At 44.9% G+C, this 15,921-nt stretch overlaps 1 protein-coding gene across 5 annotated transcripts in view; it reads right to left on the bottom strand.

The window, feature by feature from the left end:
* Positions 1-2,271: 2,271 nt before the first annotated feature.
* Positions 2,272-15,921, bottom strand: part of TTC7B (tetratricopeptide repeat domain 7B) — a 310,511-nt gene continuing 296,861 nt past the window's right edge. For 3 of the 5 annotated variants that reach the window (XM_039537945.1, XM_039537947.1, XM_039537946.1), the window contains one exon: positions 2,274-3,310. In XM_039537945.1, coding sequence (XP_039393879.1) covers positions 3,089-3,310 — 222 coding nt within the window. In that variant the 3' untranslated portion in view covers positions 2,274-3,088. Of the gene's footprint in view, positions 3,311-15,921 lie in introns of all 5 variants that reach the window. The other 2 variants (XM_039537950.1, XM_039537949.1) reach the window with 2 other exon arrangements.

Below are 15,921 nucleotides of genomic sequence, written 5' to 3'. Positions count from 1 at the left end.
AAAGCTCTGTCTGAAAAAGAAAGTCTGCAATCAGTTTTTGTCCTGATTGAATTCTGCTGGGCTATAGTCTAAGGTGAAAGAAATACACATTTTTAAAGTGATGGAAGTTTCATTCCTGGCTGAAGATCAGAAGACTTTATAGCAGTTTACAAAGAGGTGCTCCACATTTCATGTGGGCCAAGCTATAGAATAAAAGAAACTAAGGTCTCAGAGTCCAGGTGCTACTAGAGGCTGGGGTCTCAGTAGGTCACTCAGCCTGTTTCAAAGAGAGCAGACCATGTTATCTTTCACTAGGACTTGTTACTTAGACTGGGTGCATATACCTTTTTCTAACAACTGCTGATATAAGATAGATGGTAAAGGTAAATTAAGTGATGTTTAAACAAGTTCTGCCATTTAATTAACGTGCTATGAGGGCCTCCTGCTTTGGTCTGAAAACTCCTAAATTTGACCTTGTATACATACTCCATTTTTTGAAGCATGTAGTTGAGTTTTCTTGTTTTGACCAGGCAATTCGTAGGAGGTAAAGTCTTGTGGAAAAAATAATGAAACTAATTCCAAGAAAAGAACATGAAAGCCTGTTACACACTCCACTGTACATGAAGTTACTCCTGCGAGAATTCTGCACCACTGTGCAAGTCATGTGCCCTGCAGATTTTTTTTTCCCCCACAGAATGATTCTGTGGGAGAGGTGCTGCAGTTGTACCGTTTGCCCACCAGGGGCTGCTGTGGCACCAAAACAGAGCAGATGGCTCACCGCTCACCGGCTGTATCAATCAGCAGCTGCTAGGGAGGAAGAGAGGCTGCATTCCTCTCAGTGCCTGCCTGCTGGGCCAGGTGAAGAGGCACAGGATATGGGGGGACAGAAAGGGGAGCACATGGGCCTTCTGGGGGGTGACAGAATGGGGTTCAGAAGGGCTAGTGGGGGGACAGACTGGAGGGGGGGCTGATTGTGAGTGAGGGTGCAGGGACACATGGGGATGGGGTGGGGGTGCAGAGCTACCTGGGGACAGGGACAGATGTGTCTGACTGATTGGGAGAGGCTAGGGATCATCCAGAATCTGATTGGGGGAGGCTCCCCAACTTAACAGTCCCTCCATCCCCAAAATACCTGTTCCATAATTTACGCCTAACAACCCTCCAGGTTCACTACCAGCATCCTTCCCAGCAATTAGTGTGCACGGAATGTTTAGGCCCAGAATTCCCCCTGGAGTACTGAAGTGTACAATAGGTGTGACAGGCTATCCGCTAACGGCGCAGCAAGGAGGGACCTAACATCATTACACTGCCATCATTACCATTGGGAGAGTTTACCAAAATTGGCTAGAACTTTGAATTAAGTGAAAGAGATCAAGTAACAATTTGGGGCTTAAAAGGATCCCTCCATTCTTTGCGCTAGCAGAGGTTCTGTGCATGTTTATGCTTTAGAATAAGCAGGACATTCTCAAGTGAGGTGTGGTGCTTCTTATGGGAGAAGATTAAGCCTGACTTCTCAGAGCTTGATGTTAAAGCACTCTGCCTTGTCAGAAGAGCCTTCCTGCAATAGTGAAAGGGTGGACAGCTGAAGAATTGTGGGTAGGAATGTCTGTGTGGTGGCAGAGCAGATGATGGGTATTTTAAGAAACTGAAGAGGGATGGCAAAACCAAGGTTTACCATGGACAAAAATCACACACAAGTCTTAATTTCTGCATTTCCTTTTAGTTATTAGACATGGGATCATACAACTGTTGGGATCAAACATGTTTTAGGGGCTGAAAGAGGTCACAGAGTGTACATTGTGAGCTGTAGCTAGTGGGAGGCTTCAGCAGTGGGATGACAACATGGAGGGATGACTAAGACATTGCCTAGGACAGCAGTCAAGGAAGAGAAAACAGGACCACGTTTTGTCAAGAGACAGGAAGACAGTCAGATATGGCAGACAGACCAATGAGCTCTCTGATTCCTTTGTTTTCAAAAGTGTCTTGTATAACTGGGTTGATTTTAAAATTTTTATATTGGTCCAAATTAACTCCATGTGTGCATTTACCATGGGTTTTGGTGGAGATTTTTCTATCCTCTGGGGGGAAGAGGGGGGGGGGGATATTTTACAAGACTAGAAGACTAGGCAAAGATATCCGATGTGCCTCTTTTTCTCTTGACCTCATTGGACATAAGCAGTGCTAAATGTGATCTTCTCAAGGCCAGATGGCCTCCCACAGGCCCAACATTAATGAGCTGCACTCACAAGTTACCAGTTCCACTTCCTTTCATTGCGCTTTCAGACAGAGGACAGCCATGGGGGCCATTTAAAAATCTTTTTATTATTAACATAATCTTCCAACTGTGAGTAATGTATAAGGAATGTCAGTAAATATTCCATTTGAAGCTTCTTTTTACATATTTCCATCGATAAATAAACTCTGAATTCACATAAAAAAGTTACACTTAAATAACGAATATTTTCTTTTTTTGTAGCAGGCATACATTGGTAAAATATAAATATTCTTATACTCAGCCTTTGTTCTAAGTAAAGATAACAATTAGCCACACATCACAGTTTTTAACAACCAAAACCAAGAACTCTTCAACTGATTTTCTGGCCTGGACTACTATAGAGATGGAAAACAGAAAATTCACAGTTTGACTTTAGGCCAAGAGGGGTTGAGACGGAGGAGGAGAGAGAACAGTTTTCACGACAGGCTTGATAAAAATAGTCTGCTCTGCCACTGAATTTTAATTCAAATATATTATTCTACACTTGATGGTGGATTCCATTATAATTTTTACATAACACTCAGATGTCATCTAATGAAATATGGCACATTATCTATTAGAACAATATAATCAGGTTTCATAACCACCATGGGGAAAAAATGTAGGTGATCTATGAGAGATTTGTTTTTGGTTAGTCATTTTTTCCTCACTAATATTAAAATATTGTATCACTTCAATGCTTTGTCAGGTTTCCCACAATAGTTAACAAATTTTGTGGGGTTTTCTGTTACCTCTGAAACCACGCTGCGTTATCAAAGAGACCTGTATGTTGTGTTTCCTCACCCTCAAATCCAAAACTTGAAACATGATGAACTCAGTAATCAAGATATTATCTCAGAGAATTCGTGGAATGATGGTAAAAGGGACGATTGGGCTGCTGGCTTCAAGCTCTAATGCCGTCAAGAAGCACTCTGTTGCTGCATCGTCATTGCCCTGAGCTTGTAGAACCTCCCCAAGACCATTCCAAACCTCATGGGCTGTAGAATTCACCTGGACAGCATCTCTGAGAATCTTCTCAGCCAAACTATAGCGTCCTAATTGGTGAAGTATCAGAGCCTGCAATAAAATAAAGAAAATGCAGAAGTGGCTGAGAACACCAATATTAAGTACTGAACACTAGCAGTAGTAACATGAACAAGACTTTTAATAGGACTTTTACCAGACCCAAATTATACCTAGAAGCATTGAAAGAAGTGAAAATGGCTAGATGATTCAAGTGAATTAATGCATTTCACCATCTCTACTTTATAAACCTGGGTTCAAATTCTACTTTTGATTGTAAGTGAAAATGAGTGTGGTGGAGTGATATTGGTCTATTTTATAAAATCTCAGTAGCATGGTGAAGAGTAGAGTAGTATTGCTGAGTAGAGGTGCAGGAATGAAATAGGGTGTTCTTAAATTCACATTGAAGAGAACTGGAAGAGCTGTATAAGCTGGCTGTAAACAATTAGTCCCCACACCTTCATGAGTACCAAGTGGGTATAAAAGTAACTGAAGAGTGTAGAGATTCTGTGCAATTGTTTAACTATCCATTGTAAATTCCTGGAGTTTGAATTACTCACTCTGTCCCCTGCCAACTACATTAAACTCTATTGTAAGCAGACTATTAACTACACTATATAATTTAACTTTTGAATGCTTGACTGTTGAGAACAAATTCATGAAGAAGAAAGCAAATAAAGTAATTTCAGCAATGGGTTTAATGCAGAAATGCAATGAGAGCTAATTTCTAACAGTCTAATGGATCTGCTGTCACAGATGTACTGCAGTTTCATTTTTTGAGTTGTCAAGTGAGTAAGCACTCCCAGGGATGGTGATCAGTGGTTTGAGCGATATTTGAAAATTAGACCATCAAATTAATTCAGAAAAAGTGAGGCAGGAAGGAATCTATGGATGTTCTCTGCACTAAGCTAGTTTAGTGTAGCATTCTCAAGTTATAATTTACTGCCACCAAAGTGAATGAATAAAAGGTACTTGATTTACAGATGTAAGCTCCTCTTCCCAATTCATTTACAGAAATCTTCCTTCTGGAAGCTGTGCATATTCTATCCTAGTTAAAAATGCTAGTATTTTGTAAATGAAAAATGATATATATGTGTGTATATATATGTATTTTCAACATGCCAGATCCCATTTGCCAACTTGTTAAAAAAACAAACTCTACTTTTCAAGACCAAAGGAAGCAACATGGTCTTGTAGAGGTATTAGCCTGATTGACAGGGGTACAGACTAAAACAAATTACATCAAATCTGCAATTACTTTCTATGGAAAGAGCACATTTTTTTCTGATTATCTGCTACTGCAGTTAAGTACTGACAGCAATTGTTTGGTAGCCATGTTTTACTTGAGATGTTAGGGTATTTGATGCTGGTGAAGGATACTGCATTGAGAACACTGGAGAAAGAAGTTAATTGTTTATCCAAAGAACAGCCGTGACATGGGTAGTAACAAGGGTAAATCTTCACACCAGGCCCACCAAGGCACATTAGCCCTGGAGGGCACCACCTTACAGAGTCCATTCACTCACTGGCCTCTCTGCTGTGACTGCCAACAAAGGTTCTGGTGATTATTTTTATGATGATGAATCCTGTTCACTGGAACCCAGTAGACTGAGATTACAGACTCATTTCATATAGGGCATCAGAAAAGATTGCTATAACATTTGGTCATGATAGACTTAGGCTGAACTGAAACCCGTGATCCACAGATAAAAGGCCTCATATCCCATTGTCAGTCTTCTGACTCATCATAGACCCATCTAAAAGGGAGACCAGATGCCAGAGTTTACTGACAATATCCAATTTTTGCAGGGGTACCTCAAACCAATTATACTTCACTTGGATTTGTTTTTTAATACCATTTTAATAAAATGGTATTAAAATTGGGTGATCAGTCAATCTCCAGTGTTTCAGGATTTCCTTCTTGCCTCTGAGGTTCCCAGGACTACATGCTGGATTCCTGTGCTGTACCACCTGCCTACTGGTCTCTTAATTTAGCTATGTGCAAATTACAGCACAACATAGTCTGAGGACTTTACAATCTCCAGAGTTTGCTTGTGCTGGGTTTTGGAATATTTTGACCATTCTCAATGTTAACTGGACTCAGTTCTTTTAAAGCACTGAATCCCCAGATCACTACATCCCAAGCCTGGGAAAGCTCAGAACTGTACCCTATTTGAACATGGGCCTTGCCTAAATCATGGAATACTAATCTGAATACTAAACAGACACAGGTCTCCCTATATTCTGATTATATCAAGGAGTACAACCTCACTTATCAGATCATTTCTGCCCACTGCTCTGCCAATGAAACCAGGACACAATATTTTGTTTGTCTGCTTCCTTCATAATCATCTTCATGATTTATTCTACACTGCCCCATATGCACAAAACACTGTTTTTGAGTTTTCTCTCAAATCCATCAGCGCACGGATGGTATTTCATTATATGTCTGTACAATGCTTAGCACAATAGGGCCCCAATCCTTTATTTGGGCTCTAGGTACTACTGCAGGACAAATATATAATAATAATTCAAGCCCCTCCCTATGATCCACTATTGTCTCCAGGCCTACTCAAATGCTGATAATTAAGACATCTATTTAGACTGAATGTAATAACAAAACATCCTTAATCATGCCATGTGCTAGACCGCGTTGAATAATCACTATCTTATTTGTTATCCCACATTTTCCCTCTCACTTGCTACTCATTGCTGTATCATGACTAATACTAGGTTGGAAGATCCTTGGGGCAAGGGTAATCTCTTTTCTTGGTTTCGGAAGGGGTCTAGCACACCTATTAATATTTTCCAGTGACAGTCCTGTTCTTTCCAGATCTACAGAGAAAGAACTGATTGAAAGATTTGCACTATGCTTGCTTCTGGGGAGGCTTGCTTCTTGGACTTGGTAGGGGGAAATATATCTGTTTTCTTCCTTACTATGGCCCTACACCATGTAAACAATTCAGGGAGAATCATCTTGGCTTTGAAGCTTCTGCTGGACTGAAGGGTGCTGTGACTTGCCCCCTTGACAAATACTGTACCCACTCATCCTCATTTCCTGAGATGGACTTAGACGTAATGTCAAATCCAGTTGTTACAAAAAAACCCAAAAAACAAAACCGCATGATATTGACTAATAAGTCAAGAAAGTAAAAAGAAAATAGCTTTTGGGTTTTTTTGTTTGTTTTCTGGATTTTGAGCTCTTAGTGTTCATGTCTTCAAGCTTTTCTCTGCAACCCCAAGGGCTAGAAGCTTATTTTTAAACAATGAAAGCTGAAATTATCACAGTCACTTGTCTCCAGAGCTGGGGTTTTAAGAAAAACATTAAACACTGCAAGATAAGGAATGAAATCACTACAATTGGCAACACTTCAGAGAAATACTCTCCTCTTCAGTGATGGAACCTTGGTGCACTGAGACTTGTATTTCTCTGAATGGTCTCTGCTTAGGAGAGCTGGAGATTTGACCACTGACTGAGTTGTCTTGTCCTATCTGGAACAGGAGCCATTCTCAAGGGGAGAGCCATTTTAGTTTCCTCTGCGTCTACTTGGTGCTAAATGGAGCATCTTGGCTTTCCTTGTGGCCTGTAAAACTCTGGGAGAGGAATGGAGAAGAACAGAGACAAAGAACAGATGAAAAAATAAACTGAAACTAGGAGGAGAAGAAGAAACTAATGGAGGAAAAACTCTTCACAAGCACCAGAAAATATGAATTCAAGAGCCCAGCAGTCAGGACAGAAGCTGTGAATGCCAGTTCTTCTTCGAATGCTTGTTCATGTCAATTCCAATTATGTGTGCACCCTGCGTGCACAGCAGCCGGAAGGTTTTTCCCCTAGCAGTATCCGTCGGGTTGGTCCAGGTGATCTCTGGAACATGCCTTCATGGTGCTGGATATAGGGCCCTGCCGACCCACCATCCCCTCAGTTCCTTCTACCGCCTGTGATGGTTAGCTGGAATGCTCATGTCTCTTGCTTCGGCGAGCGTCTCTCTGAGCAGTTTGAACTTTCAACTCATGTATATATTTAGATCATATAGTAGTTAGCATAGTCTTCTATGTGTTTCATTTGGGGGTTTCCCCCACTCCCTTTCTTCCCAGTAATGGAGCATGCTTGGCTTTAAACCCTGCACGGCATGTGCCAAGCTTATGCCAAGACCGACCCACACACTTCTTGTCTGAAGTGTTTGGGGGAAAGCCACCAAAAAGAATGCTGCAACATCTGCAGGGGATTCTGTTGGACCACACAAAAGGAGAGGGACCTGTGTCTCAAGATCCTTGTCCACATTTGGACCCTGGATCAGCAGAGCTGGCATTGAGCACCTCATCTTTGGTGCGCAGTGCGCCAGTACCAGTGACACAAGTCGGCGCCAAGGAAAGACTCCACCAGAGACTCTTGGCACCATCATGGCTCCTCGCACAGGAGCTCCATGCATCCCAGTGGGCGGCACTGTTCCCATTCTCTGGTGCCCCAGAAGAAAAGGAGACCCGAAAGGGGCTGCTCCCCTGCGCCCAGACTGCCACAGAAGGAGCCCACAGCCTTGGGATGCACGTCGGACAATGGCAGTTTGGCCCCACCGACTAAGGCCTTGTCAATTCCTGCCCCCACATGGGACCAGTCGAGTCCGAGCCCACAACACTCCCTGATCTGGGAGAGCAACGACCTGCAGTTGCCATCCACAACGGAGGTGTTTGGAGGGAGCAGGAGACCCCATCATCCTTACAGCACCATCCTCCCCACCAAGGCGGATAGGTCTCCTGCATTGGTCTCAGAGGCCCCTGCGAGACCCTCCGTGCCATCCAAAGGCAAGCCAGCAATGATGCCATGCCAGTCGCCATCCCCTCAGCACCATACACCAGCGCCAACACAGGGGAGCCACACTGGTCCCCGAGTTCCCAGCACCAATCTCCACCGCTCCTCCGTGGTCCTCCTATACAGAGTCATAGAATATCAGGGTTGGAAGGGACCTCACGAGGTCATCTAGTCCAACCCCCTGCTCAAAGCAGGACCAATCCCCAGATTTTTGCCCCAGATCCTAAATGGCCCCCTCATGGATTGAACTCACAACCCTGGGTTTAGCAGGCCAATGCTCAAACCACTGAGCTATCCCTCCCCCCAGAGTCCTCGGAGTCAGAGTCATTCCGCTCCAGGAGAAGCAGGAAATCTAGGTCCAATAGGCACAGATGGCAACCCTACCCGGGACCGTAGCCAGGTCACTGGCAAACTCCTACCCAGGGGCCATTCTGGACACCCTTGGCTTTCCACCGGGGCCAGAGACAGAGTCAAAGGTCCTATTCAAGGCCGGCATTGGTGGTCGCAGCTTCATATGTACCAGCGACATATCAGCAGGACCAAGCGTTTCCTGCATAGACACCAACTGTGCCAGCATCGACACTCTCAGCACCAACTGTGCTGGCACTGGTGACGGATCTCCGAGTTTAATGAGATCCCCTTGGTGCCGAAGGCAGGGAACAGGACCTGCTCCTAGCTAGGGCATTGTCCTCGTCCTTGCCTGACAAGGCGGTGGCAGGAACAACATCCCATGCTGGCAGCTCCTCCGGCACAGCTGTACCAGTACCACTCCCAGCACTGTCCTCCGATGGGGCTGTACACACCCCAGGAGATGCAGCTGCAGGGAAGGGCTGGGGACAGTACAGCCACGCTGGAGGAGCTGTCGGTGTGGGAATGCCCTCCTTACACCTGAAATCCGAGTCCAGTGCAGTGGGAGGACAGAGTGCTCCCCCCCCCCGGGTAATATGGGATGGGAAGGGGACGGGGAGAGCATGGGGCCTGGGCTGGGTGGAGTAACGTGGAGAGGTCATGTGCCCCACTTTAGCTGGTGCTCCCCCTTGTGTCCCTCCCATGAGTCACCCATCCTCCTATACTGCTCTGCCACTCATCAAAACTATTTGTGATACCACCGAAACTCAGACCCTAGCCTCTTTGCTACCAATGGCAAAGAGGAATGAATGAAAGTACTTTGTTCCCTCGAAGGGGCATGAACATCTGTATAACCATTCCCTGCCGGACTCCATGATGGTAGCTGCAGTGAATAAGGAGAAGTGCCAAGGCTACCAAAAAATCGGGAGGCAAAACAGCTGGACCTCTTTGTGAGGAAAATGTACTCCAACTCCGTATAGCCAACCACCAGGCCATCCCCAGCAAGTATAATTACAACTTCTGCGGAGCGATGGCCAAGTTCACGGAGTTGTTGCCAGAGGACTCCTGGGCAGAGTTTTCCTCCTTGGTAGAGGAGGGCAAGCTCATTGCCCAAGCATCGCTGCAGGCAGCCCTTGATGTAGCAGATGCGGCCATCTGCACCATGGCCTCGGGGATAGCCATGAGGAGTAACTCCTAGCTACAAGTTTCAGAGCTCCCATATGAGGTCCAGCAGACAATCCAAGATCTCCCCTTTGAGGGTCTGTCCCTCTTTTCAGAAAAGACCAATTCATAGCCTTATAGCCTTAAGTTCTCGAGGGCTACCCTCAAGTCCCTTGGCTTCCACACTCCAGCTAATCAACAAACATTTTAAGCTGCAGCCCCCACCTCATTTTTACCATCTTCAAAACACTACATTGGATTGCTGGGTACTCTGCATGGTAGAAAGGGAACACTCCTCCTTCATTTCTCTTCCCCCACACCCTTCCCCATGCCTCTTCAGGGACCCCTCTCATGAGCAACTCCTCACATAGGAGGTGCACTCGTGCCTAAAGCTCGGGACAGTGGAAGAGGTTCCTCAGGAACTGAAGGGCTAGGGGTTCTATTCCTGGTATTTCCTAATACCAAAAGCCAAAGGTGGCCTCAGGCCCATTCTAGACCTGCAAGAGCTCAACAAGTTCATGAAGAAACTGAAGTTCTGCATGGTCTCTTTGACCTCTATTATCTCTTCCTGGGCTCCACGAGACTAATATGCCGCCCTCAATTTGAAGGACGCTTACTTTCACATTTCATTCAAGCCATCCTACAGAAGGTACCTCAGGTTTGTGGTGAACTGCAATCATTATCAGTTCACAGTCCTTCCATTTGGCCTGTCAGTGGCTCCTTGAGTATTTACCAAGTTCATGGCAGTCATATCTCCTTTCCTGCACAAGAGCCGGGTGCAGGTGTTTCCATACGTCAATGACTGGCTAATCAAGGGCTGCTCCAAGGCACAAGTGAGCTTCGTAAGAGCTACTTTTGATGACCCTGGGCCTTCTACTGAATGTACAGAAGTCAATCCTAGCCCCCATTCAGAGAACAGAATTTATATTGGGCGATGCTGAACTCTATGCAGGCGAGGGCGTACCTCCCGGAGTCGCGTTTCTGGTTCCTCTGTCACTTAATATGAAGCCTTATGCAATTCCCTATTACCACAGCAAAAAATTGCCTAAAACTTGTGGGACACATGGCTGCTTGTACCTCGGTGGTGCAGCACGCCAGATTGAGGCTCCGGCCTCTTCAGGTGTGTTAACTTCAGTGTATCAGCTGGTTCGAGACTGTCTAGACGAGGTTGTCACTTTTCCTCGTCTGGTCCTTGAGTCCCCCTTAGGGTGGCTCAACCCTCAGGAGGTCTGTGCACGTGTCCCCTTTCCCAGACCACAGCCTTCCCTCTTGCTGGTGATGGACGCATCAGCGTTAGGATAGGGAGCACACCTCGGAGACCTCAGAACTCAAGGCCTCTGGTCCCAAGCAGAGCACTCACTCCACATCAATGTCAGAGAGCTGAGTGATCCTTCTTGTATGCCAGGCATTCCAAGTTCCCTGGAGGGCAAATGTGTATAAGTTATGACAGCCAATACAACAGCGATGTTTTATATAAACAGAAGGGTATGTATGCTCCTCTCCCTTGTGCCAGGAATCCCTCAGTCTGTGGGACTTCTGCATAACTCACTCAATACACCTGGAGGCATCGTCCCTTCCCGGAATACAGAACGAGTTGGTGGACTATCTCAGCAGGTCCTTTCAGAGCCACAAATGGTCCCTATGCCCGGATGTCGTGAATACCATCTTCCAAAAGTGGGGATTTCCCCAGATAGACTTGTTCACCATGTGGCGCAACAGGGATGCCTGCATTTCTGCTGCTTCCTGAATCATAGCCTGGGTTCCATTGCGCATCGTTCCTCCTTCCCTGGAAGAGACCCCTTCTGTACGCGTTCCATCCCATACCTCTCATTCTCAAGGTGCTCGCTCCTCAAGGTTTGAAGGGAGGAGGCCTCAGCGATATTGATAGCTCTAGCCTGGCTCTGCCAGCATGGGTACACATCCCTCCTGGAAATGTCGCTGAACAACCCAATCGCCTCACTGCTCCTTCCAGACCTGATAACTCAGGACCACGGCCGTCTCCAGCACCCTAATCTTGAGTTGCTTCACCTCATGGCATGGAAGCTCCATGGCTAACCCCGACGGAGCTCGCCTGTTCGAGTCTGGTCAGGGAAGTCCGGTCAGTGGAGGGATAGCTCAGTGGTTTGAGCATTGGCCTGGCAAACCCAGGGTTGTGAGCTAAATCCTTGAGGGGACCATTTAGGGAACTGGGGTAAAAATCTGTCTCAGGCTTGGTCCTGCTTTGAGCAGGGGGTTGGACTAGATGACCTCCTGAGGTCCCTTCCAACCCTGATATTCTATGATTCTAAGTCCTCCTGTGCAGTAGGAAACCCTCCACTAGGGCTACCTACCTGGCCAAATGGAAAAGATTCACAATTTTGTCCTCCCAATTCCTCCCGTCTCCAACATATTTGTTGATACCTGTAATATTGGACTATCTTCTCCATCAGCAAGGGCTTTCCCTGTTGTCAATAAAAGTCCATCTGGCTGCTATCTCGGCCTTCTATCCAGGTACAGAGGGCCGGCTGGTCTTTGCCAAGTTAGTCTTTGCCTGTGGTTAGTGGTTTCCTAAATGGTCTCGACATGCTATACCCTCAGGTACGACAGCCGGTCCCAGCCTGGGACCTTAGCTTGGTCCTTTTCCAGACTAATGGGGACACCCTTCAAACTATTGGCTAAAGCTTTGTTGCTGTACCTCTCATACAAAGTGGCATTCCTGGTAGCGATAATATTGGCCAGGAGGGTATCTGAGCTCAAGGCCCTAACATCTAAGCCTCCTTACATGATGTTCTTTAAGGATAACGTCCAGCTCAGGCTGCATCCTGCTTTTCTCTCTAAGGTTATCTCCCAGTTCCACGTGAACCAGGATATCTTCCTTCTGGTTTTCTATCCCAAGCCACACGCAAGCAGCAGGGAGCAGAAACTGCATTCATTGGGCATTAGGCAGACACTTGCCTTCTATATCGAGTGCACCCCACAAGGGCGTAGGCATCATCAGTGGCATTCCTGGCCCATGTTCCGACGCAGGAGATCTGCAGAGCTGCAACATGGTCATGAATATATACTTTTACCTCGCATTACACAACAGGCCACAGATGATGCAGCCTTAATCAGAGCGGTGCTACAATTAGCAAGCCTTTGAGCTCCAACACTGCCTCCAAAACTTGGGCTTGGTAATCACCTAATTGGAATCAACATGAACAAGCACTTGAAGAAGAAAAATGGTTACTTACCGTCTCATAACTGTTCTTCGAGATGTGTTGTTCATGTCCATTCCAATACCCACCCTCCTACCCATCTGTCGGAGCAGCTGGCAAGAAGGAACTGAGGGGGTGGCAGGTTGGCAAAGGCCTATATCCAGCGCCATGAAGGCGCAACCCTAGGGGGCGCCTGGAGTGACCCGATGGATACTGCTAGGGGAAAAACCTTCCAGCTGCCATGCATATGGTGCGTGCACACCTAATTGGAATGGACATGAACAACATATCTCGAACAACAGTTATGAGATCGTAAGTAACCGTTTTTTCCTGCTGCAGAATAAGATGGTGTGGTAAGAAAGAAGGTGATACTGGCCAAAACTATGAACTGCCTCTGAAGTGTGCTGTGAAAGGACCTTGCCCACTTGGAGGAATGGAAATAATTAGCAAACAAACAAACAAACAAACAAACAAACAAACAAACAAACAAACAAACAAACAAACAAACAAACAAACAAACAAACAGTAAATGGCAGGGAAAGGCTGGGAAACTCATTCTGCCAAACTTGCAAAAATGTGGGCTTAATATCTGGAAAAGAACTCAGAACTATTGAGCTTCAAATTCCATTTGGTATGTCACGAGCACTGGATTGTTATATTTTTATTTCTTTGATAGTCCTAGAAGCATGACAAGAATTACTCTAATGGACATCTGTGTTTCTATAGCACAGGTTCCATTTATTCAGAAGTATCTCACTCAAAAAATAAATTTTCTTTGAAAAACAACAGCATATTGAAAAAATTGTTTTATGAAACTCAGAAGTGGAATGTGTGTGCTCTTAAGGTTCGAGGAATGGAGTGGGAGTCAGGAGACCTGTGTCCCATTCCCAGTGCTGACACGGACTCACTGTGACCACTGGCAAGTCACACAAAGTTTTCACATCAGGAAAACAAGTAGAATACCTGCCTAATTCACAGGCATGTTGTGAGATTAAATAAATTGCCACCAGTAAAGGGCATTAACACCACCAGATGGAAAGGCATAAAGAAATTCAAAGTAGTAGTATTAAAACTAACAGAAGTTTCATGAAACCCAAACCACCACTAGGTTCACCAATTCTCTAACGTTCTTTTGGTTGTTTTCCTTGCAAATTACCATCTAAAAAAGACTTAAGTATCTATACTTGTGTGCAGTAACACACTACAAATACTTCACTCAAAAACATGAAAACTAAGAATGATCTGACTATATAGTTATAGAACATCACTTAATATGCAAAACCTGCACAGCAAATCCATATGCACAGCAATTGTATCATCAAAAAAGTTTTTACCACTAAAAGTGTACTGCTTTTTCAATCTAATTTGCATATCTTATTTATGTGGCTGTTATTTTCAAACAAACCTATCAAACTTGAAGGTTTACAACAAAATTTTCAGTACTGTATTATAATCATAAAACAGAAATGCTGATTGCACATATCTAGAAGCATAAGATTTTCTATGACGTATGAAAAATGTAACATGAAACATCCCCCTCCCAGAATCTGAGATTTTCTCATGTGTTGGGACAGAAACATGCATGTTTTTAAATCACATGATAGTTATTGTAAGGATTTTGCTTTTGTTCCATGTGTTTTACTACAAGCATGAGAACTGAAGTTTAAAATAAAATTAGTGAAGTATTTCCATGTATTCCCTCTCATTCACGTACTTTGTATTTCCCTTTTAGAAGATGTATTTGTAATGAAATATGTTGGCCTGTTTCTTTAAAGGAAATATGAAATTCTACAGAAAATAATTTAGTAGCTCTTTCCTTTGGAAACAAGTGCACACGGAACACTTAATCTGTTTGTAATTATTATAATCAGATGTGTTGTGCAAATGAGATTAAAAACTCAGATGCACATCAGTTTGGAAATCAAGGATTCAGTAAAAATAACCTGTAATCAAACAAGAAACTGGACTTGGATTATTCTGTAGTGTTATTTTCCATACAACATGGTAGCTTTCAAAATGTCCATATCTTTTACTCACCCATCTATAATACAATCCAAATTAGTAAATTTTTGTCTTGAAAAATTAAGTTAAATTTATTAAATTGGTCTGGTTCCTTTTGGATCATGCAAACCAGCGGTTCTCAAATTATGGGTTGGGTCTCCCAAGGGAGATGCGAGGTCTGCCTTTTTTTCTTTTAAAAGAGCTCTGGCTGTCAGCCCGGGGTGGCTGGCGGCCGTACATATCCAGGAGGCAGGGATAATAGGGACAGCTGGAGCCCCGCCATCCTGGGGCTGACAGGTGGAGCCTGGCCATCCGGGCTTGGGCTCTACTTCCACCCCCCAATCCCTCACAGGTGGCAGGCCGGGCTCTGGCTCTCCCCCTCCCCATTCCCTAACCAAGAAGCAGGCCGGGCTCAGGTTCTCCTTCCTTCCCTCGCCCAATCCCTCACCTGGTGGCAGCAGGGCTCTGGGTGTCAACTGTGGGGTGGCAGCAGCAGTGCAGAAATAAGGGTGGCAATGGGGCACTAAGTCTGCTGTGAAAAGTGATATATTGGAAGTGATGTATCACTTTTCACTTCGCCACCCTTAATTTTGTGCTGCTGCTGACTTGGCACTGCCTTTAGAGCTGGGTAGCGATATATTTATTTGTGTGTACGGGGTGAGCGGCATAAATGACTTCAGACACAAAGAAGGGGGCCCAATTAAATAAGTTTGAGAGCCACTCATTTAAGGTATATTTGCTCAGTAATGTAATTATGTTGTATTCAAATATATTTAAATGTACAGAATCATAGCACTGGAAGGGCCTTTGAGAGGTCATCTAGTCCAGTCCCCTGCGGGGGAGGGGGCAGGACATCCCTGACAGGTGTTTATCTAACCCAGTGGTTCTCAAACTTTTGTACTGGTGACCCCTTTCACATAGCAAGCCTCTGAGTGTGACCCCCTTAATAAATTAAAAAACACTTTTTAATATATTTAACACCATTATAAATGCTGGAGGCAAAGCAGGGTTTGGGGTGGAGGCTGACAGCTTGCGACCTCCCATGTAATAACCTCGTGACCCCCTGAGGGGTCCCGACCCCCAGTTCGAGAACCCCTGATCTAACTTGCTCTTAAAAATCTCCAATAATGGAGATTCCACAACCTCCCTAGGCAATTTATTCCAGTGCTTAA

This window comes from Mauremys reevesii, linkage group 4, assembly GCF_016161935.1.
Source record: "Mauremys reevesii isolate NIE-2019 linkage group 4, ASM1616193v1, whole genome shotgun sequence".
NCBI lineage: Eukaryota > Metazoa > Chordata > Testudines > Geoemydidae > Mauremys > Mauremys reevesii.
The sequence above is the reverse complement of the archived record's forward strand: the minus strand, read 5'-3'. Positions and strand labels throughout refer to the sequence as shown.